Source organism: Monodon monoceros, unplaced genomic scaffold, assembly GCF_005190385.1.
Source record: "Monodon monoceros isolate NGI ecotype Baffin Bay Population unplaced genomic scaffold, NGI_Narwhal_1 Super_Scaffold_11, whole genome shotgun sequence".
NCBI lineage: Eukaryota > Metazoa > Chordata > Mammalia > Artiodactyla > Monodontidae > Monodon > Monodon monoceros.
This window is the reverse complement of record NW_021703767.1, coordinates 72,784,060-72,806,145: the sequence shown is the minus strand read 5'-3', so window position 1 is coordinate 72,806,145 and position 22,086 is coordinate 72,784,060. Positions and strand designations below refer to the sequence as shown.

Genomic DNA, 22,086 nt, shown 5'->3' with positions numbered 1-22,086 from the left:
TGAAGTTAGGGGTTAAGAGTTTAGACTCCGAAATCTCTCAGTCCTTCTTTCAGTTCCAGATCTATCGCTAATTATGTTGGGCATTTTAAAATGTCTATTTCCTCACTTGTAACGTGATATAATAATCATACTTATTGTATGGAGTTACTGTGAGAATTAAAATAATGCATGCACAGTGCCTTGCCCATGGTAGGTACTCAGTACTTGACGATGAAGATGACAGTGATGATGGTGATGGTGATGATGGTGATTGTAGATGAGGAAACTGAGATCCAGAAAGAGGAGGTAACTTCCCCAAGCAATATTGCTAGTTGGTGGTAGAGTCTGGGTTAGAACCTGGTCTCTTGATTCTGAGTCCAAGCATTTCTACTATACCAGGGTGCTTCTCCCAACAGCAAGAGACAAGTGGGGAGGGCCAGGCCTGGCCCACTCAGGAAGCCCTAATTTTTACTGCCCAGAGGAGGCCTGGTCATTCAGCCCTCAGGATCCTGGGTTCCTAATGTGGGGTCTGACCTTTTAAAACAGGCTGCCAGCAAAGCTGTCTTGGTCACAGGCTGTGACTCTGGATTTGGGTTCTCCTTGGCCAAGCATCGGCATTCAAAAGGCTTCCTTGTATTTGCTGGCTACTTGATGAAGGTAAGAGATGGGGCGTCTTCATAATCATTGTCCTTTTTTTTTTTTTTTTTTTTTTTTTTTTGCGGTACGTGGGCCTCTCACTGTTGTGGCCTCTCCCCTTGCGGAGCACAGGCTCCGGACACGCAGGCTCAGTGGCCGTGGCTCACGGGCCTAACCACTCTGCGGCATGTGGGATCTTCCCAGACCGGGGCACGAACCCACGTCCCCTGCATCGGCAGGCGGACTCTCAACCATTGCGCCACCAGGGAAGCCCATCATTGTCCTTTTATACATAGTCATTGTTTGGTAGGGTTTTAAAATTGTAATCAAATACATACAAAATAAAATTTACCATCTTAACCACTTTTAAGCGTACTGCTCAGCGGTGTTAAATATATTCACATTGTTGTACAACCATCACCTCCATCCATCCCCACAACACTTTTCATCTTGCAAAACTGAAAGTCTATACCTAATATAAACAATAACTGCCCATTCTCCCCTCCCCTCCAGTCCTTGGCAGCTACCATTTAAATTTCTGTCTTTATGAATTTGACTACTCTAAGTACCTAATATAAGTGGACTCGTGCAGTGTTTGTCTTTTTGTGACTGGCATAATGTCCTCAAGGTTCATCCATGCTGTAGCATATTACAGAATTTCCTTCCTTTTTAAGGCTGAGTAATATTCCACTGTGTGTGTATGCCGTATATTGCTTATCCATTCATCTGTCAATGGACATTTGGGTTTCTTCTACGTTTTGGCTATTGTGAATAATGCTGTTATGAACATGGGTGTACAAATATCTCTTCAAGATCCTGCTTTCGATTCTTTGGGGTATGTACCCACAGGTAGAATTACTGGATCATATGATGATTTTATCTTAAATTGTTTGAGGAACTGCCACACTGTTTTCTACAGTGATTGTACCATTCTACATTCCTACCAACAGTGCACAAGGGTTCCAGTTTCTCTATATCCTTGCCAATACTTGTTGTTTTCTGGGTTTTTTTTTCTGATAATAGTCATCATAATGGGTATGAGGTGATATCTCATTGTAGTTTGTTTGTGTGTGTGTGTGTGTGTGTGTGTGTGTGTGTTTTCTTTTTTTTTGCGGTATGCGGACCTGTCACTGTTGTGGCCTCTCCCGTTGCGGAGCACAGGCTCCGGATGCGCAGGCTCAGCGGCCATGGCTCACGGGCCCAGCCGCTCCGCGGCATGTGGGATCTTCCCGGACTGGGGCACGAACCCGTGTCCCCTGCATCGGCAGGCGGACTCTCAACCACTGCGCCACCAGGGAAGCCCTCATTGTAGTTTTGATTTGCATTTCCCTCATAATTTTTGATGTTGAGAACCTTTTCATGTGCTTACTGGCCATTCATAGATCTTCCTTGGAGAAATGTCTATTGAAGTCCTTTGCCCATTTTTTAATGGTATGTTTTCATTGTTGTTTGTTGAGTTTTAGGAGTTCTCTATATATTCTGGATATTAAATCCTTATCAGATATGTGATTTGCAAATATTTTCTCCCACTCTGTTGGTTGCCTTTTTCTGCTGGGGATAGTGTCTATGATATACAAAATTTTAAAATTTTTATGAAGTCTAATTTGCCTATTTTTAATTTTGTTACTTGCGCCTTTGGTGTCATATCCAAGAAATCATTGCCAAATCCAATGTCATGAAGTTTTGCCCTGTGTTTCTTCTAAGAGTTTTATTGTTTTGGTCTTACATGTAGGTTCTTGATCCATTTTGAGTTAATTTTTGTGTGTGGTATTAGGTAAGGGTCCAACTTCATTCTTTTACATGTGGATATCCACTTTTCCCAGCACCACTTGTTGAAAAGACTGTCCTTTCCCCAGTGAGTGGTCAAGGTACACTTGTCAAAAATCATTTGACCATATATATGAGGGTTTATTTCTGGGCTCTCAATTCTATTCCATTGGTCTGTCTTTATGCCAGTACTAGACTATTTTGATTACTGTAGCTTTGTAGTAAGTTTTGAAATCAATAAGTCTGAGTCCTCCAGTTTTGTTCTTCTTTTTCAAGTTTGTTTTGGCTATTTGGAGTCCCTTGAGAGTCCATATGAATTTTAGGATAGGTTTCTCTTGCTCTAAAAAAACATCATTACGATTTTGACAGGTATTGGATTAAATCTGTGGATTGTTTTGGGTAGTATTGACATTTTAACAGTATTAAGTCATCCGATCCATGAACACAGGATATGTTTCCATTTATTTCTTTCACCTTTAATTTCTTTCAGAAATGTTTTGTGGTTTTCATTGTGCAAGTCTTTCGCCTTCTTGGTTAAGCTAATTCCTAAGTATTTTATTCTTTTTTGATGCTATTGTCGATGGAATTGTTTTTGTCATTTCCTTTTCAGATTGTTCATTGCTTGTGTGTAGAAATGTGCCTAATTTTTGTGTGTTGACTTTTATCCTGCTACTGTGCTGAATTCACTTGTTATTTCTAACAGGGTTTTACTTTTGTGGAATCTTTAGGGTTTTCTACATGTAAGGTCATGTCATCTGCGAGCAGATAGTTTTACTTCTTCCTTTCCAGTTTGGATATCTTTCATTTCTTTTTCTTGCCTAATTGCTCTGGCTACAACTTCCAGTAATATGTTGAATAGAAGTGGTTAGATTGGCCAAAATCAACCGCAATTTACTATCCATACAGTCTCCTGGAAGTTGCAAGCCTTCAACAGATTCTAGAATTCCAAAATAGTTACATTAGACAGATTCTGCCAGTGCACTTATTGTCTAGGTGGGGAGACAGATTCCTGGTGTTTCCTAGTCTGCCATCTTCCCAGAATCTTACTTCAAGCTGAATATTTAATATCAGTACTGCCCAGAACCTGGGCCAGTGTTTGTAGTTGTTTTTTAATTGCCTTCCCAACAACTGGCTCATCTGTTGCTTACAACAGCTGATATCTTTTCCATTCACTTCAGTGTCACTTGTTCTTCATAGCTTCATTCATTCATTTGTTCATTTGCCAAATGCTAATGATGTTCCTGACACTTTGCTAGGTGCTGAAGAGGAGTAAGACCTGATCCCTGTCCCCAAGGAGCATTGTCCAGTGGTGATGGGACAGCCATGCACAGACACAGCTGGAAGAATTAGAGTGGAGAGTGTTCTCAGGGTTGTGCAAAGAATGTTTAATGAGAATGCACGAAGGAAGGGATTGACTCTGGCATGACAAAAGGGGTGACATTTGTTCTGGGCCATGGAGAATGAATAATGCTGTCATAGGTGGAGACTGGGAGGAATGACCCGTCAGACAGAAGGAGTAACCTAACCATAGGCTTGGAAGTATGAGGCTCCACTGGGACTCATAAAGTGGAATTTAGGATGCATGAAAGGAAGCATTGGGACATGAAGCTGCAAAAGTAATTAGGAGACAATTCCCCTAATTTAGCAAGTTCTGCAACATTTACCACAATCCATTTTTAGAATATTTCCAACTTTCAAAAATTTCCCTCTTGATCATTTGCACAACTACCCACACCTACCTCTAGTTCTAGGTAGCCACTGGTTTCTGCCTCTTTAGATTTGCCTTTCTGGACTATTCAAATAAATGGAATCATACAATGAGTAGTCTTATGTGCCAGGTTTATTTTACTTAGCATAATGTGTTTGAGATTCATCCATATTGTAGAATGTATCAGTAGTTCATTCCTTTTTACTACTGGTTGGTATTTTATTGTATGGATATGCTACATTTAAAAGTTCACTAGTTGATAGATATTTGGATTAAAATGTTTGGATTTTTGGCCATTGTGACTAATGCCACTATGAACATTCACATACATGTCTCTGTGTAGACATGTGTTTTTACCTGGTTCCTTTTTTTTTTTTTTTTTTTGCGGTACGCGGGCCTCTCACTGTTGTGGCCTCTCCCGTTGTGGAGCACAGGCTCCGGACGCGCAGGCTCAGCGGCTATGGCTCACGGGCCCAGCCTCTCTGCGGCATGTGGGATCTTCCCGGACCAGGGCACGAACCCACGTCCCCTGCATCGGCAGGCGGACTCTCAACCACTGTGCCACCAGGGAAGCCCCCCTGGTTCCTTTTAATGGAATTTAGACACTAACATCTGGGCATTAGATGTTCTCATTGCTAATGGGACATTGCTGCTCCTCGATCTCCTCAGCGGACGAAGCTAGAAGACGTATATATAATCATACCCATATATATACATATACCCACACTATATCTATTTATATCTATCTCCTATATACATTTCCTATAAATATCACACACACACACACACAGTTCATGAGGTTATACTGACCTATTCCAATTCAACACAACAGCATTCTTCCTGCTTCCCTCATTCCATATTTGTTTCTTCTTTTCCTGCAGTTAGCATGCTGATTCCCAACTATATCGATATATTTACTAATTTAGTTAATCCTACAATATATACACAAATGCTTCAGAATTGCTACATTCATACCATTACAAACAGCAAAGCTACTAAGTTGTTGTGTCAGGCCAGATCCTGCAAGAAGCAGGTGCCGAAATAGGATTCGATGTAAAAGAGCTTGATCTAGGGAATGCCTGTAATGGCTAAAGGGCAGAGAGCAGGAAAAGTCAGGGCAATCCTTTAGACTGCAATGCAGGTCTGTGAAAAGAGGAATAGGTAGGCGCAGGTCAGACTGCAGTTCAGTCTGAGAGTCTCGGCTGGGACGATGGGGACGTCCCCAGCAAAGGTTATTTATTAGAGGAGACCTGCCTTGGGCAGGAATGGCCCTGTACTTTTGTCATGCTTGGCCATTGGCTGATAGTAACTCAGGTACATATGGCCATGGCCATGGCATTCATGCCGCAGTGGATCTGAAGTTGCGGCAGCTGGAGACCTTCTGTCAGCTGCTCCCACAGCAGGTTGTCCTGAAAGGAAGTCTACTGTGGCCACCACAGTAGAGCTTAAGATTTCTTTAAAGTGTTTTTTATCTGTTGACCAAAGGTATACAAAGCACTGTATTTAAAGTTACTTGGATTAATTATTATTAATTTGAAAAAGTTTGATTCATTTGTTTGTATTTTGTTCCCCCTATTCTTCTTGATTTATTTAATTTTAGAAGATATAAAACATTAACAAGTATCTAAAGTCAAAATTATATAAAAAGGTAAACTCAAAGTACTGTTACTCTCCCACCTCCTATTTTTTTCTACTCCACTCCATTCTTTCATTTCCCCCTTCTTACACAAATGTGTATACTCTTTTGTACTTAAGAAACTTACCAATATATCTTGGAAACCACTCCATGTGAATTCACAGAGATCTTCCTCACTTTTTTTAAACAGCATCATAGTACTCCATTGTGTGGGTGGACCATAGTTTACTGCACTGGTTTCCTATATACGCATGAGCATTTAGGTTGTTTTCCAATATCTTGCAATTACAAATAATGCCACAATGAATAACCTTGTGAGTATGTATTTTTCACATATTTTTTGGAGGTTTACCTTTAGGGTAAATTCCTAGGAATGAGATTACTCTTAGGTCAAAGGGTTAATGAAATAAGTCATCATTTTAAAAGATATCCCCCAATTTCCTATCATAGGCATTGTGTAATTTTATATTCCCACCAGTAATGTATGAGAATACCTGTTTCTGCATACTTTCACCAACAGAGTGTACTTCAAACTTTTGATTTTTGCCAATCTGTTAGGTGAGAAATGTATCCCAATATAGTTTTAATTTGTATTTCTCTTACTGTGAGTGCTTCTTTTACTGTTCTTTAAACGCGTGATCCAGAAGTTGCACATATAGCACCCATGCTGTCACTCTATTGGCCAGAGCTTAGTCACATGGCCTACCTGACTGCTAGGGATTCTGGGAAATGTAATTGGTATTCTGAAACAATATGTACCCTGCTTTAAGTCAGGGGTTTTACTGCTATAAAAGAAGGGAAGAATGGGTAGTCAGGACAACTTGCTGTCTCTGCTCAGTGGATGAGACATTTTTCTTTATTTTGAAGGCAGTAGGAACCCTGGGAAGGAATTTTTTTTTTTTACTAGGTTTAATATCTATAAAACAGTATCTGTTCAATGTAAAAAATTCAAGAATATGAACAAGTATAAATAGTAATTTGCATTGTCATGGTCTGAACATATTTCTAGATCAGAGTTTGTCCTTTTAATTTTTACTTATTTTGCATTATGAAAGTAGTACATATTCCTAATAGATTCAAACAATACAGAAATATGTGGTGTAAAAAAGTGAAGTCTTTTCATTTCAGTCTTTTGCCCCAAAGTAACTGCAATTCATCTGTGCACTGTATTTCTTACTTCCGTTATAAACAAAGCCACAGTGAATAGTCTTGCACCTATCTTTCATTAGTAATTCTTAGGAAGAATTTCTAGATGTGAAAGTGCTAGGTGGAAAGGTGTGCAGATTTTAGAATTTATTCAAATTTGCCAAAGTGCTCCCCTCGAAAGCTATACCAGTGCCTACTCCCTCTAATGGTGAAGGGATTTGGGGGGAAATGGGTGTGGCCATGCTTAAGGTTGGGTTCTCTGTATAATGTGGACCTGCCTTAACAGGTCCTGGCAGGAGTCGTGATGCCTCAAAACACTTTGTGCCTTTAAAATTCCTCATTCATATATTCAGCACCTGTGCCATTGTGCTGGCCTGTCCAGGGACAAGGTGGGAGCACACCTGGACCTAATGCTGCAGAGGAGCTTTCGAGAGGGAGTCAGGGCCTTGGGTGCTAGTCCTAGATCAGCCACTAACCTGGGAACTGGGCAAGCACTTCGCCTCCCTAAGCCCCAGTCTGCTCTTACTTATAACGAGAGGGTCCGACTGGGTGATCTTAGGTCCTTCCAGTCCTGCAGCGGTGATTTTATGAGTTAGTGACACGTACTTTGAGGAGAATACCAGGCAAATCACTGCCAGGTTATGTCTGGTGGTGTCTACCTCTTGAGTATTACGGTGTCATGGTCTGTCTGTTCTGGTTAAGAGCTAGAGGGGGCAGAAGTCACTAGAGGTCTGAACTAGTTATGCAAAGCAGAAAATGGTCAGAGCCATTAGGGGCTATGGATAAAGTGCTGCAGGAGTTGAAAATGGGAGCTTAGTCTTCCAAGCTGGTTCTGAGATGTTAAGCCGCATGATAGATTCTAGCTACGTCTGCCAAACACTCTGCCTGCTCTTATTTAGTTACCCCTCCTCTAGTGCTTCAGATCTCAGTGCCTCAGGCCAGCTCAGGGACTTGGCTCCACCAGATAGGTGTCTCCACCCTCCCACATCATTAACCCCTCACTTTCTACCAAATCACTTTGGCACATGTACATGCGTGTGCGCACACACACACCACGACACAACTCCACTTCCTGTGTGTGCTACCACCCCATTTCTCTGCTTTCCTTTATAGAAAAGCACCCTGAGAGGGTTTCTTGTACTAGATATTTTCATTTACTTTCCATTTTTTCCCCCAACCTAGTTAGATGGGGCTTTTGCTCCTACCACTCTGTTTATTTGTTTATTCACCAAAAGATGTTTATTGAGCACCTGCTATGATCCAACAACATTCTCTGTTGGAGCTACAGCATGTACCAATTCAGTGACAGGTTCTTGCCCTGTGGAGTTTATGTGGGGGGAGGAGATAGACAAGGAATACAGTAAGTTAGTAAATTGCTTCTCTGTGGGATGATAAAAGCTATGGAGGAAAATAAAGCAGGAAAAGAAGATGGAGGGTGAATGTGGTGGAAGGGTTTTAAAGAGGGAAGAAGGACTTCACTGAGAAGTGTGGGAGCAAGTCATGCAGATGCGTGTGGGAAAAGGGGACGGCCAAGCCAAAACCCCCAAGGAGAGCGTGTGCCTGGGGGGCTAGAGAAACAGCAGGAGGCCTCTGTGGCTGAAGCCCAATAAGTGAGAGGGGCGGAGTCTGAATGAGCATGGGGGGTGGTGGTGGGAAGATTTGTATCGGAGGAGGAAAAGATTGCCTCTCTGGGAGCGCAGGGAAGGCTTGGTGGGCCAAGATGGCATTTCATCACCATCTGTAAGGACGAACAGGAGTTCCCCGTGATGGGCGGAGGTGGCATATCCAGACATCACTGGTACTTTGAGGTAGCTGAAGCCTAGTGCCCTTTGTGGAGGAAGAGGAAGCTGAGAAAGGAAGGCAGGACCAGACCAGGCGGGGCTCTGAATGCCTCTGATATGGCTTTTATCAAGGATGCCAGCAGCCCCTATTTTGTCAGATCCATTGGCTACTTCTCAGACCATTTTCATACGCAACCTGTCAGCAGCTTTGACCAAACAAACCACTCCCGCTTGTAACGCTTTGTTTCTTGACTTTGTGGACACCCTGCACTCTTGGTTTTTCTCCATCTCCTTTGCTGGCTCCTCCTTTGGCTCATCCTGTAATATTACAACACTCCAGACTTGTTCCTCTTGTCACCATGTTTCTAATACGTGTGATAGATGCTCACATATAATATGTGCTGAGTGTCCTCACATTCTGCCTTGAGGTGCTAGACTGCCTAACGATAAATGCTGAGCGACTGTGAAACCTTTCTGCTGGGACTAGCCCATGACCTGCCTCCATGTTGTAATAAATTGAGGTAGAAGAGGTTTAAAGGTTGGAAAGGGTAGTTAGGGTGCTGTGCTGTTTTCCCTCTGGTCTCAACTAAAATGAGGTGGGCTTCAAGAGAACTTACTTGGAGAACTTACATTTTGTGCCTTGGAGTTTGGAGGTCACAAAATGGTGTGTTAGTGTTTACCAAAAGAAGTCTAAAAGCCCTCAAATGAGGGTGGAGTGGCTCATCTGGAAGCAGAGCAAAGAGAGCCCCTAGAGAGAGGGCTGTCCTTCTACCCAGGCAGGACACTGCCGCCTGGACCTGATATGCACAATGGGAGAGCTGCCTGGAGTTATCTTAAGGGCACCTGTGCAGTGAGACCTCTAGGAGGGTGCGTGTGACTCAGCCAGAAGGGTGTCCCACTGAAGCGCCCAGGCTGAGGGAGGAGATGCCCAGGTAGAGGAAGGAATGGTCCAGTGGAAGGATCTCTGCGGAAACCACAAAAGTGTCCCAAGAAGGGAGGACCAGTTCTTGAGCACCTGCTGTCCCAGGGCTCCAAGAGCAGACAACAATGGCACCACCCTCGGAAGACTACATCTTGCCCTTTCATTAGCCAGCCCCTGCATCCAGCCCTGGAAGGGTCAGAGATTAAGGAATAGGAGAGGAGGACGAACTTGAAAATAGTGAGAAGGCCAGCTTCCAGCCCTGCTACCTGGCACCCCACTCCCACTTCCCACAGCCCTGCCAGGCCTTGGTCAGGGCAGGCTCTAAACTGGATATAAATTGTTGTGTTTTTTTTGAATTTTATTTTATTTTATTTATTTTTTTATACAGCAGGTTCTTATTAGTCATCCATTTTATACATATCAGTGTATACATGTCAATCCCAATCTCCCAATTCATCACACCACTACCACCCGCCCCCGCCACTTTCCCCCCTTGGTGTCCATACATTTGTTCTCTACATCTGTGTCTCTATTTCTGCCCTGCAATCCAGTTCATCTGTACCATTTTTCTAGGTTCCACATATATGCTTTAATATACAATATTTGTTTTTCTCTTTCTGACTTACTTCACTCTGTATGACAGTCTCTAGATCCAAACTGGATATCTAAACTGGATATAAGTTTGAGAGTTTGGGTATTCAAGCCAGACTGGACAGGAGTTATTTGATTAGTAGACTGAACTGGACTCCCTGCCAAAACAAAGAGGTTCTCTGTGATCTGAGAATGAGTGGAAAAGCTACAAGACTTGCCTGAAATTTCATCCAGGGGTGGTAAAGTAGCTTACAGATGAAGTTTAAAGGGATAGTGAAAGAAGTGGGTTTATCAATAAACCGGTTACACAGGCACCAACACAGTCGGACCGAATGCTTGTCCCTGAGCAGCAAGACAGACATGGACAAAGACAGAAACCCTGGAGCCAGGGAGGCAGTGTGGCCCGGGCAGTGCAGCCTGGGCCCCGGGACAGGTGGATCCGGAAGGGGACAGACTGCCATGGTCTGCGGGCTGAGGGGGGTTGGGAAAAGTTTCCTTTGAACAGCTGGAGGCAAACTGACAGCAGGACATGCAGGCTGCTCAGAGGCAGATGAGGACTCCTGGGAGGAATGTCTGGAGAAGGTAGGAGGGTGGGGTTTCTCTCCTGGGGCCTGAATGCTGAGCCTGAAGCTGTGGGCTGTGAGATTAACCCCCGGTTTCCTCTGTGAGAAGGCTCTTAGCTGCCAAGCTGCCAAGCTAAGTTCCTGCCGGTACCCTGGCCTAGAGTGAGGGGCTTCCCCCGGGAACTGCAGAGGCATTGGCTTGATGCTGGCTAGAGGCACAGGAGAGGTCTGGCGTGGGGCCCGAGAGCTGCTGCCAGATGGCAGCAGGGTTAATGAAGTCCAGAGGAGGAAATGTCACTCAGCTCTCGATAGCAGCTGGAATCCATGCTATCAGAAGTAGACATCAGCATCCCTCAGAGACTCAGGCCACGCGGGCTCTACCCCAAGGGGCATTTGAGGAACCACGATATGAAGACTGAATTAAAACAAGACATGTGTTTTCCTAATGTCCACGTGCTGTCTGTGGGAAAGAGAAGTGTCTGTGGGCACCAGCCCCTCCAGCCTCTGGACTTGAAGATGGCGTCCAGGGAGCTCTTCTCTGGTGCAGCCCTCTGTGGGGACGGCAGCAGGAGCTCCAGGCTCGTCTGCTCCCCCATAGCTGGAACACCATGTTGTTTGGGAAGACTGGCATACCAGGGGGGTTCAGCGTGGACTGAGCCTCACACCTGGCTGCTCTGTGCAGAGGTGACTCTGGATGTGGCTGGCATTCCTGGTGCTACACCGTGCTGCTGCTTCCAGGGCCACTGGGGAGGCCCCCTGGAGAACCTGGGGTTAGGGTCCTCCTAGTTCAAACCACTGACACTCAGCCCAACCTGCAGAGAACTTTCCACCGCCGGTGTATGCTGACCATCCTCGTGCTTCCCGCTCTGGCCTTCCTGGGGATGTTTGTTTCAGTTCCAGATGTAGCCCAGGCAAGCCCTCGGCTGAGAGTAGGCATTTCTCCATCACTTCATCCTCTGGCAGCTACTCCTTTCCTCTCATAAGATGCATCACTGTTCTGTAGACCACTGAGAAAGTCACTACCAATTAAATTATGACTGACAGTGTTTAATTTTCACATCGATCGTAGCTCATCCCTATGGTGAAAAAAGTATGTGTCATAGAATACAGGAAATACGGTAATACAACCTGCTTAGGACGTGAGGACTAATGAGATAATGCGTGTCAAGTGCTTAGCACAGTGTGAAGCACAGTAAACAATAAATGATGTCTAGTTTATTCAAATCCTCCAGCAGCTCACCCCGGACCCCAAGCAGACCCCTGCCCACCTCTCCTGCCTCATGTCCCACCACTTCCCTCTGCCTCTGCTCTGCCTGCAGTGGCTTACAGCAGGACCGTAGTGCCCCTCCTCCTGAAGTGCCCCATCCCCAGGCCCCCTTTTGTTAATGTCCTCAGCTGGCACTGCCTTTGGAGGCTCTTCCCTGCCCACCCCACCTTCTGTGCAGCCTCCCACCTCCCACAAGCTTTCATATAGCAAAGTCACCCCATATTCTTTGCTTACCCATCTGCCTCCTTCCCTAAAACTTGACTCTTTGCGAACAGAGGCTGAGTTATTTATTTTTGTGTCTGTGTTCTTAGCACAGTGCTGGAACATGACAGAGGCCCAAGAAATGTTTGCTGAGTGAATGACACTTTTCTCCTGTTTAATAATACCTGAATTTGCATAGAGCTTGTCATATAACAGGTTTTTTAAAAAAACAATTTCCTCATTGCACTAACCTGAGCAGGTCAGGACAGGTGGCGATGCCCTTATTTCCAACTGTAGCTGGAACAACTGGGTACCTCTTAAGGGATGCACCTGAATACACAGACCCTGGTTCTTGTTGTCCTCTGCCGCCAGGGCAGAATCACCTCCATTCCCTGTACTAGTCTGGCCAGTTAGCCTAACCGGGCAAGGCGGGGAGGACCCTGGGTTGCAGGGGGAAGCACTCACCCCCTGCCCTTGGATTGGGCTCAAACCCCAGCACCACCCTGACACACAAACCTTTCCCTGCTGCTTTTTTCTGCTCGATGCATTTCAGGAAGGGTTGTTAAACCACTTACCATGACCTTACTTAACCAATACTGCATTTTTTGGAAGAAAGATGTGAAGATTTTTAGGTCTGAAAAAGAAAAAAAATCTGTCAGGTACCTGGTTGCACATGTCTCTCTCTCCCTCTTTCTCTCCCTTCCTGCCCCCTCCTCCCAACTGTCTTTTTCCCGGTAAAACAGTGCAAATTCCTGCCTTCTCAGGCAATACTGTCTTTGACCTCCAGGTGGTGCCCTCCCTGAGCTTTCAGACCAGATGCCTTTCCTAAGCTGGTGGCCGCTCTGAATCGTACTCCACCCATCGACCCCAGCAGGAACCTTCCGGGAGACAAGTGCATTCTCCCCACTCCCATTGCCTGCACCGTGGAGGGCACATTTTGATGGCGAGTTTGATGCCTTTCACCCTGGCTCTGTGGAACAGTTGCTGCCAAAGCCAGGGGAGCCAGCGTGGTGGTGAGATGAAGGGCATTGTCCGATTAGAGCTGGTGAGCCATCTGCCACGAGCCCCTTTGCTCCCCAGCAGGGCTCTGAGGGACTGGACATCCAGAGCCTGTAACCAGCCCTCTCCTCCCCACTGCAGGGAAAGGCCAAGTGAGTAGACCAACCAGCAGGCTGTGGGCCTGGCCTGATCTTGAAACCATCCCTTATCTTGCATTCAGTAAACATTTATTGAGTGCCTACTGTATACTTGGTAGTATGCTGAGCACCCGAAAGGGTATGAGCGGGGAGGAGAAGTTTGTAGTTGGGCACCAGCCAAGTGGAAGTCAGTGGCTTCACAGTGGGACCTATGAGGAACAGTTATAGCACTGGAGACATTATGCCACGGACAGGGAAGACCCTACATCTGGGGCACCCTTGGTCTGGGAGTGAGAAGACTGGAGTTACTCTGGGCTTAGCCTCTTACTAGAAGTGTGATCTTGGGCTTGTCCCTTCACCTGTGAGGGTCTCAGCTTGTCCATCTGTGAGGCTCACATGTCAATCTGACCACGGCAGGGGCATTTCAACTAAAGCTGCTCTCAGGCTGAGGGGCAGGGGAGCTGAGCAGAGCCAGGAAGCAGCGGAGGCAGGAGGGGCTGCGATGTCAGAGGAGTGGCAGGCTGTTCAGGCTCAGAGAGGGCAGAGTCCTTGGTGGGGAGTGGGTGAGAAGCATGGGAAAGGAGGCCTCGCACGCCCCACTCCGGAAGGGAAGCATAGGAGCAGGAAGTGGTTGACCGAGGAGGAGAGTCTGCTGGAGGGGGTCAGATCAGGATGGAGGAGGAGGAAAGAGACTGTGACAGGGAGACCTGGGAGGGCTTCTCCAACAACATAGGAGGGAGGCAACAGGGACCCAAACTAATGCTGTAGACACAGGAAAGAAGGCACGGATTCTAAGGACACAGCAAAGGAAGGCAACAGCAGCACAGGGTTAAGTGCCAGGGCTGTGTCCTCACACAGACCTGGGTCCTAATGCCCTCCTGTCCACTGGTTAGCTGGGTGACACTGAGCAAGGTTCTTAACCTCTCTGAGCCTCAGTTGCCTCATCCAGATATGGAACAATTTAGTATCTATCGTACTTTTTTATAGGTTGGTTGTGAGGATCAGGAGAATGAATGGATGCATAGTGCTTAGTTCAGGGCCTGGCAGCTGTCCTTTTGATCTTTCTCAGTAATATTAATAGTACTCTTGACTCATTAGATGGGGAAGAGATGAAGGGGCTGGAGGAGTTGAAGATGACAGTGAAACTATTAGCAAGGAAGAGGAGCAGGCTTGGGCCACTGGGCACTTGGTGTGTTGGTTGGTTAGGATGAGTTGGGGACCTGTGGGACATGCAGGTAAGAGCGATGGTCTGGAGGAGGAGGTGGGGTTGGGAGGAGCCATGACTCCCTGGGGGTACATTGGAACAGTTACTCGGAGGTGGCGATGGGGCCGTTGCAGGAGAACAGCTGTCACCCAGACCAGCAGGAATGTCATGAGTTTATTCAGAATGCTGGCTGAGGACTCCAGTGAGCTCCTTCGTCCACAGACCGTTGCTACTTATCATGTCGTCAGAGTTGTGATCCAGGAACAGTGTGCTTCCACAGGTCAAATTCAGTTAAACTTTTTCGTTATCGGTGTCAGATGTAATAAATTTTAGCTGGATAAAAGGACTGTGTGTATTTTATGTTGTGTGATACTGTGCCATATGAATCAAACACAAAGCAGCTGGAAATTCCCATGAACATAAAGAAGATGAGGCTGCCTAAGCACTGAGTGTCATTTGAGGGAAGGTGCACTAGGACAGGACATTGAGGGACAGGTGGAAGAAAGGGGTCAGGGAAGATGGAGGAGATGCTTGGGTATCATTAATGCGAAGGGAGGAGTGAGGGTCAGGATCCATAAGAGGTGTAAGCGCACCAGGTGCGGAGGGAGAGGTTGAGGCCAGTGAAGATGGCGGGGGTGAGGGGTGAGGGAGACGTCCTTAGCATGGGCCGCCCTGGCCACCCTGGAGCAGCATGGGGCCGGGACCCAGAGTGGCAGGGAACTGGGAAACTGGAGAGTGTAGCTTACGTTCTCAGAAGCCTGGCTGTGGAGGGAAGGAGAGCAAGACGGTGGTGTGAGGGGGTAGCGTGATTAAGAAAAAGTTCTTTGGGATATGGGGACATGGTATTTGCAGACAGTCATTCACCTGACAAACATTTATTGAGCATCTGCTGTGTACAATGTTGAAGGGAGGGAGCCGGGGCAAGGGAGGAGTGGAAGTTGCGTAAGAGAGAAAAGGATGGCTGATGGTGTGGAAGGTGGAGGGTGAAGTGGCAGCATTGACAATTGGTGAGAGGCCTCCTGCTTCTCCTGGTGACAGGAGTGGGGCAAAGACTTGCAGGGGAAAGTCTGCAGTGGGGGGGGGGGGGGGGGGGGGGGGGGGAGGGGGTGGCTGCGTGAGGTCAGCCCTGAGAGCTGAGCCGGGGGAGGCTTCGGCTTGGCCGCCATGGGGAGTGGGGGTGAGAGCGTCATGAGCACTTTGTTAACCAGCCATTTCCTTCCTCTAATAAATGACCTTAATTCTCCATAATTGAAGGAGAAGGCACCAGAGGTCAGTTGAGGAAGCTTTAATTTGGGTAACACGAAGGAAAGAAGCTAGAGACCAATTACTCTGTCATTTACACAAACTCATTTCCATGATTAACTAGGGGTGACGCAGGGCCAGAGTTCCCACAGGCAGGGGTCAGCCCCCCAGGAGGCAGCTGTGTCCTGAGGCTACGCCTTGGCAAGGAGCACCTTCATGGCCACGGGAGACTAAATCCTGAGGGATTCCACAAAGAAGAGGCAGGGCCCCGCCGTCCTGAGGCTCCAGCCCATCCAGTCCTTACACCCAAAAGACAGCTCAGAAGGGGCCCTGCAGCACAAGGCTGCCTCCTCATTGCCCCGTCCCCCAGTTCAGCTCTGCCTCTGCCTCAGCCTCACTGGTCACACCAGAGCCAGGCTTCCCCCTTGGGTCCTCTGTTTCCCCAGCTGTGAGAGTAGTAATCAGGCTAAACGGACTCCAGTGATCCTTCTAGCACACAGTTCTCTGAGTCTACTTATCTGGCCCTTAGCTGGCCTTGCAGGAAACAGTCAACCCAAGTACACTCAGAGAGCGTATGTTTGCTCTGACCCTGTACTAAGCCCCATGGGACCACACAAAGCTGAGGGGTATTCGCTACCTGCAAAGACTAGGTGTGTCCATTGTTCATATTGATGAACAGCTTACCAGGTGCCAGGGGCTCACCACATGACACCCAGCCAATAGTGCATGGTTCACAGAGGATGGAGTAGTGGTTAGGAGGGTCTTGGAGTGGAGCTGGACTGGGGGCCCCACCCGACATCAAGGCTTGGCTGAGCCTCTAACTTGCTGTGTGACCTTGGACACCACGTCCCCTCTCTGGTCCTCCAGAGAGGGCTTGGCCTGGAAGACTCCTGAGGTTCCCCTGGTTTCTGGCAAGAGGGAAAATACAAGTGAAGGCTCAGAGGCAGGAATGAATAAACAGGTGCCCAGGTGCAGGGAGTGGGATGAGACTGGAGGGAATAGGGTAGAAATGAGTGAGGTGAGGTGGGGCTCCAGGCTGGAGGAGGGCTGGGTCATGATGGGTCAGAGAGTCGCTGCAGGCAGAAGTGAGATGAGAATTGGACACGAGACTGAAGGGAGGGTCACAGCCTGCAGTTTAGGCCTCTCCATCTCCTGTCATTCCTGGGTGACTCTAGAACATGTCCCGAGAGCCTTGGACAAGAAGCTGGCAAGTTATGGGGAAAAGGAATGAAAGTGAGGAGGGGAATGGCCTGCAGGCTGATGGGTGATATCCAGAGGCCGAGCCCTGTGATGAGTGCGGTTCTGTCCCCTCCTGTCCAGGCTTGTAGGGCCTGGTTAACAATGCGGGCATCTCAATGTTTGGGGGATGTGGAGTTCACCAGCATGGAGACCTACAAGGAGGTGGTGGAAGTAAACCTCTGGGGCACAGTGCGGGGGACAAAACCCTTTCTCCCCCTCATTTAGAGGGCCACAGCTGAGTTGGAAAGGGACCTTCTTCCTGCCCCCTGGGCCTGCTCTACCTTTTCATCTTTGCTCAGAATGGAAATAGGTCTCAGCAGACTCAACATCCACTGCCCTCACTGGCTGAGTGCATGACCCCCAGGGGCCACACGGGGCCGTGGGTGGTGACCAGCGGGGGTGCCCTGGACGGGGGCGGGGGGGCAGAAAGGGATGTGTGATTTTCAGAAAGCAGAGCAGGTAAGAGGTCAGCAGTCTGCACCAAAGGCTAAAAGATTACAGTTGTAATCCCAGTCTGGGAACCTAATCTAGACAAATAACCACCTTTGTGCACAGAGCTGTGAGTACACATCAGGTATGGAGAGGGGTGTGGTTAAGTAAATGTTGGTATATCCATTCTATGGGTTACTATGCCATAGTTAACCAATGAGACAATTGTGGTAGTAGGTGAAAATAATAATAGTAATAATCAAGATTAGAAATTGCCAAAACAAACCACGTTAGGTGGCCAAATGTAAGCAAACCACCTAAGTCACTGACTCAGATTTTCTCCCAATAGCAGCAAACAATTATGGCAAAAAGGGGAAGATCCATACCATCCATCCCAGTGTCCCAGCAATGACAGGAGGAACCCAGAGAGCAGCTGTAGGGTTTTGGAAGAAAACCCCAATCCTTCAGCAACTTCCAACATAGAGGTTTCTGAAGGGCGTCTCCTCACAGTGCCCAGGTGGGGCTGTGCCTTAACTTCCTGGGTGCACACCCAGGGCGAGTGGGTCTCAAGTCTGCCTGGGCTTACCGGGCAGGCTGGATGGCTCCTTCTCCATCCACTGCCCCACGGCTGGGAGAGGCTGTGGTCAGCTCCTAGCACCCCCAGGCTGGGCCTATGGGAGAGCTTCTCCAGCTCCCCACTCTCCCGGTGCCTGAGACTCTGTCCGCATGTCTTAGATCTGCAGTCAGGTTCAGAACCCTGCCCCTGCCTTCTTGGCGACAGAGCCCGACCAGGTGATAACAATTTGGGGTTACTGGCAATAGGAGAACATGGCAGGCGAGACGGAGCTTGCTGTGTGTTGCTCATTTTACTGTGCCCTCCCACTACGTAGGCCTGCTTTCCACTCTTTCCTCCTCCCCTGTCCTGCCTGGGAACAGCCAGCTACCCAGGAAATACCAGAGATGCTGACGCTGATGTGTGGGCCTGAGCTGGCCTTCATTATAAACGAGGGGGACCCCTGACCCTGGCTGGTTCAGAAGGCGGAGCCCCAGCCTGACAGGCCGCAAAATAGCTGTCAGGGGCCAGGAGGCCGGGTTCTGGACAGATCTCCAGAAACATGCCAGGCCCCAGACCCTCTGCAGGTATTGTTCCGTGAGCAGGAGTTTGCTGTCTTGCTCCGCAGGCTGCGTGGTCAACACCAGCGGCATGCTGGGCTGCATGGCCCACGCGGCCGGCCCCCCGTACTGCATCACCAGGTTTGGGGTGGAGGCTTTCTCCGACTGCCTGCGCTACGAGGTGCACCCACTGGGAGTGAAGGTCGGCGTGGTGGAACCCGGCAACTTCATCGCCACCACCAGCCTCCACGTCGCTGAGCGCATCCAGGCCATCGCCAGTAAGATGTGGGACGAGCTGCCTGCGGGGGTGCGCAAGGACTACGGCCGGAAGTACTTTGACGAGAGGGTCACGAAGACGGAGACCTACTGCAACAGCAGCTCCACGGACACGTCCCCCATCATCAGCGCTGTCACCCACACCCTGCCCTCCGGCTACCCCCTACGCTCGCTACCACCCCATGGACTACTGCTGTTGGGTGCGAATGCGGATCACGACCCACTTGGCCGGAGCGATCTCCGACAGGATCTACGTACACTGAGGAGTTTCGCACTGGCCTCTGTTGTGGAGCCCTGGGGGGAGGGAAGAGGACGGAGGGAGGGAGGGGGAGGGGCTTGTGCCATTACCTCTTGATTACCCACTTGTGGATTATCCCAGTCCCAGGAGGACCCACTACCAGTCTGAGCGTTAACCAGAGCAGGCAGCCCAGCTCAACTCGTGTGCCCAGTGAATGGCTCGGGCCTTCTCAAATGGGGTGCAGAGTGGTAGGCAGGGCCCACAAACCTCAGGGCAAACATGGTGAATCTGTCTTTCTGGAATTGATTTTATACAACGATTTTAGGTAGACATCTTTATATTAAAAACAGATTTATTATAAAATAGAATCCAAATCCTTTATATTTTAAAGCCAAAGCATCAGTTCAAAAAATTTATCTCAGGACTCCCCTGGCGGTCCAGTGGTTAAGACTTCGCCTTCCAATTCAGGGGGTGCAGGTTCGATCCCTGGTCAGCTAAGATCCCACATGCATCGGGGCCAAAAAACCAAAACATAAAGCAGAAGCAATATTGTAATAAATTTAGTAAAGACTTTAAAGAAATGGTCCACATCAAAAAAATTTATCTCATTTGATCCTTAAACCAGCCTCATGAGTAAAAAGGGCAGTTTTTTTTTCTTTAGTACATGAAGAATGTTTGGCTCAAAGAGGATACATGAATTACCCTTTTATTGCTTATAAATCAATTTTGCTTATATTGCTTTATATAAAATATAAAGGTCCAAGTCGTGTGTTCCTGCCACTGCTGTAGAAACATTTCACATTTTATGTTCCGGGGCTGCTCTGGATCCAGTTATCTGAGGATCCTGTGATGAGCTCTGTACCCTCACCTGGGCCATATATACCATGTGCCCACCATGCACCTCTTTGCATGTCCTTGGTGCTGCTGTGTGCAGCCTGCAGCCAGTGATTCAGAGCTGAGTGGAGGGGGTGGCAACATTCTGGAGATTTCCATTTGAGGTTTCTCCAGCTTATCTTAGGACAAACTTGTGTGGAGGTGCTCATTGGTTAAGAGGTCATTTGTTTCTGGTTTGGGTCCGCTTGGTCTTGCCTGCGGTGGGACCCCTGTTGATGGGACATTCTTGGCAGGAGCTGTGATACATAGGAAGGGCACTGTGGCCTCTCCTCCCCCAGGGGTGGGTCCAGGTTCCCTGTCTGTCTCACCTGGTGCTTATACACACACACACACCTGTTCTATGGTGCTCAGGGTGGCCTTCATTGATGGCTCACCTTCCTTCTATGGACTTTTTAATTAAACCAGGTCACTGATCAGCAGAGTCTGTGTTATCACTTCTTGGGTTTGGGTTTTTGTTTTTTTTTAATAAGTTTATTTATTTTACTTGTTTTAATTTTTGGGTGCGTTGGGTCTTCGTTGCTGCTCGCAGGCTTTCTCTAGTTATGGCGAGCAGGGGCTACTGTTCATTGCCATGCACGGGCTTCTCATTGCGGTGGCTTCTCTTGTTGTGGAGCACGGGGTTTAGGCGTGCAGGCTTCAGTAGTTGTGGCTCGCGGGCTCTAGAGCACAGGCTCAGTAGTTGTGGCGCACGGGCTTAGTTGCTCCGTGGCATGTGGGATCTTCCTGGACCAGGGCTTGAACCTGTGTACCCTGCATTGGCAGGCAGATTCTTAACCACTGTGCCACCAGGGAAGCCCTTGGGTTTGGGTTTGAAAGCTAGTATCCCTGCAATTGCCCAGAGCCTGCGTGTTTGGACCAAAACCAGGCAACACCCTCCTCCAGGTATCTGCAGGCCCTGGGACAGGTTCCTGAGTACCAGCCCTTCTGCCTTGCCCTGGAAGGGCCAGGCCTGCCGCTAGAGGGTGCCCTATCTCCTTTGCAGCCGGAGTGGCCTCAGCTCCTGATTTGGGAGCTCCCACCCAAGCCTGAGGTCTCAAAGGTCTGGTGATTCCCCACCTTGGAAGTGGTCCAGGCACAAAGACACAAGGCCCCTTTAGAAACAACTCTTCCTTCTCTTCTAGTAGCTGCCTGGCTTAATCGTGGAGCCTGGTGCCAGGAGAAAGCAGAACCTGGAGAGCTGGAACCAGCCATGGGGCTCAGGCAGCGCCAAAGAAGAGAGGGTCTCACAACGAGAAAATTCAGCCTGTCTTTTGGGCTTTGATCCCCTCTGTCATCAAGCAGGGATGCCCTGCCCAGCTCCCTATCTGCACCGTGAGGCCCAGAGGGCCTGTGTGGATGACAGGGTGGGCAGGGAGACTGAAACCCTCCAGAGCCCAGGGAGGGACACTTGATGGTCATTGTCTTTACATAACAAGAAGAGCTTTTTGAATCACAAGGCTTGCCTTTCAGAATCTCATTTTTATATCTCGGGAGATTTTGTTTCCATGCTTAATTTTATTAAAGGAAAATGTATGCAGAACTTGAAGTTACTCGTGTGCATGGATGCCTGGGAACTGGCAGGAAAGGGAGATGGTCATACGCTCTGGGTCAGGATCAGCAGTAAACCGAACACTGGAGAAGACGCATCTGCGTCTGCTGGGACCATCAGGCGTTAAGTCAGGACTGCTAGGCTGGCCTGCAGGCTGCCCTGATTTTTAATTTTTATCCCAGTGATTGGAAAGCCCAGAGCAACTTCCCTCCAGATCATCTCAATGCTAACGAAAACCTCATAATTGCTATTCACCTTTTGGCAGCTGAGAGCATCCTTGGGCGCAGGTCTCATTTTGATCCTTACAAGAGACAGCTGAGGTGGGCAGAATAGAGGTGGTTATTCCCATTTTGTAAATGACATAACTGAGACCCAGAGAGGGGAAGTGACTCACCCAGCGTCACAGTGGGTCTGAGCAGATCCAGGGCCAGCACGAAAGTCTCCTGAGTGGTGCTGTTCACCATCACCTCACTCTGTGGCCCCAGGAGCCCTGGGAACCAGGTGGATGGCTCAGGGTCGCCTGATACCTAGACCCTCACTGCCTGTCAGCAGAGCTGCCCCTGCCTGTGGGGGTGAGGGGAGGCTGCCAC

The 22,086-nt window shown here is 48.2% G+C and overlaps 1 protein-coding gene across 1 annotated transcript in view; it reads left to right on the top strand.

Moving 5' to 3' along the window:
* The window catches only part of BDH1 (3-hydroxybutyrate dehydrogenase 1), a 34,411-nt gene extending 15,292 nt beyond the window's left edge, over positions 1-19,119 (top strand). The window contains 6 exon segments of the mRNA XM_029213725.1: positions 526-636; positions 3,639-3,660; positions 17,100-17,140; positions 17,142-17,257; positions 18,609-18,990; positions 18,992-19,119. Coding sequence (XP_029069558.1) covers positions 526-636; positions 3,639-3,660; positions 17,100-17,140; positions 17,142-17,257; positions 18,609-18,990; positions 18,992-19,099 — 780 coding nt within the window. The 3' untranslated portion in view covers positions 19,100-19,119.
* The last annotated feature ends 2,967 nt before the right edge of the window (positions 19,120-22,086 follow it).